Below are 1,793 nucleotides of genomic sequence, written 5' to 3'. Positions count from 1 at the left end.
AAAACAAAAGTCTTTGGAGCAAAGTAAATTTTAAATCTTACTCATATATAAATGTTCTTAATTTTAATTTATGTAAAAAGGCTTTGTAACAAAGAAAACTTTTTAAAATCATAAGGACTCAATAAATAATCATTTAAGATTATTTAGAGTCAGATTGATAAAGACTTAGATATTTTGGAGTTATACTAAGACATTATATTCTTAAAAAAGGCGATCATGATATTATTTACAACTGATTAGTTAGCAGCCATCAGATTGATTGGATGTTCATCAAGTTTTCTCGATTCTCAACTTTTAGATTTTGGTTAGATTCTTTAAATTTATTTTACATTTATTTTATCAACTATTTAAAAAAAGAAACTCAAAAAGACATTAGTCATTATGAAAAACAGTTTGCAATATCCTTATCAGATGAACTCTAATATAAATATGTTAATAAGTTCTTAAAGAGATGTTAAGAGAGTGAATCAATTGATTAACTAGATGAAAAAATATTAACTTCAATGTATAAATTAGGTCTATCTTGAAATTATAATAAATATTTATAAAATGTTTTTAAGTTATAATTATTATAAAATAAGTAATTATAAATAAATAAAGAAATATATAAATTATTTTTAAACAAATTTAAATGTATATTAATTAACTAACATGATCCCTTATTAATTCAAATCAGAGTTTGGTGTTAAAAAAATAAATAACAAGAATAATTATTATAAAAGGCTAGCTAAAAAATTATGTGCTAGACCACACTTTTCCCTTTATATCAAATTTAATATTTATTAATACAATTTATTTTTACTGAATTGATTAATTTCTTCTAAATTTAATGCTTTAATTTCTATATGCTTGAAATAAAATTTCTAACCTTTCATTCAAAAGATTGAATAAATATAGTTATTTGTTGCAAAATGAAAGTTATTTATTCTTAACAAAATCCATAAATAAACCATACTTTATTTATTAATTTCTTCCAAAATATATTTTTTATTTAGATAATTAAAAGTCTAGATTATTAATTAACTCATTTATTTTAATTCAGTGGAAAATAAGAAATTTTCTCTTGAAATAACTTTTAATCACATTTTAAATTGAAGAATTACTTCTGGAGAATAACTTGATGAGATAATCACAGTTTTAGTAAAATAACTATAAATTATATAAAAAATCAATAAAAAAAGTCATTGTTTTTAAAATTAACTTTCCAAAAGTAGAAGTTTTTAAAATAAGCAAAAACTATAAAAATAGAAATGAGTTTTCTTAAATACGACTTATTTTCTTCTAAATTCTACATGAATATAGGTGGGTAACAGATCAAAAAAGGTACTGTTTTCGGAATGCTGCTATCAATACTCATTATTGGACTAGCTTCTACTTATTTTATTTACATCCTTTATTAGTATTTCACAAATGGAATTGAACCTAATTACAGGGAGCAGAGCTTCATAACTCAAGACAGAATAGATATTGAATTAAATAACAACTTAGTTGGGTTCAGGTTTGAGTACGATGTAAACAAGAGTATTTAGCAATTAGAAGCAGAAAAAAATAAGAAATATATGGTTTTCATTGCTCTATTTTTTTACTTCGACAACGACTTTTATCAAAATATTCCATTAGATATATTTGAATGCACTGATGAGAATCTAATCGGATTTTACTGCTTAGACTACTCTAAAGTATCTAACTACACTTTAACGCTCAGCACAATTGATAATATTCAATCTCAAATACAAGTTTTCTCATATGGATGTTTAGATTTAGATTAATTAAAAACAACAATCCCCAGATAA

The 1,793-nt window shown here is 22.4% G+C and overlaps 2 protein-coding genes across 2 annotated transcripts in view; both read left to right on the top strand. All coding sequences in view use genetic code 6, as the record gives it.

Moving 5' to 3' along the window:
* TTHERM_00182150 (hypothetical protein) overlaps nucleotides 1-527 on the top strand; it is a gene marked incomplete at both ends in the record, with an annotated part of 1,363 nt that extends 836 nt beyond the window's left edge. The window contains one exon of the mRNA XM_001008783.3: nucleotides 358-527. Within this exon, the coding sequence (XP_001008783.3) occupies nucleotides 358-527 (170 nt within the window). The remainder of the gene's footprint in view (nucleotides 1-357) is intronic.
* A 723-nt stretch (nucleotides 528-1,250) lies between these two features.
* TTHERM_00181150 (AMP-binding enzyme family protein) overlaps nucleotides 1,251-1,793 on the top strand; it is a gene marked incomplete at both ends in the record, with an annotated part of 1,844 nt that continues 1,301 nt past the window's right edge. Inside the window, one exon of the mRNA XM_001008782.3 lies at nucleotides 1,251-1,793. This exon is cut by the window's right edge and continues 118 nt beyond it. Coding sequence (XP_001008782.3) covers nucleotides 1,251-1,793 — 543 coding nt within the window.

Source organism: Tetrahymena thermophila (genome assembly GCF_000189635.1).
Source record: "Tetrahymena thermophila SB210 genomic scaffold scf_8254798, whole genome shotgun sequence".
NCBI classification, from domain to species: Eukaryota; Ciliophora; class Oligohymenophorea; order Hymenostomatida; family Tetrahymenidae; genus Tetrahymena; species Tetrahymena thermophila.
This window is presented reverse-complemented; position numbering and strand designations above follow the sequence as displayed.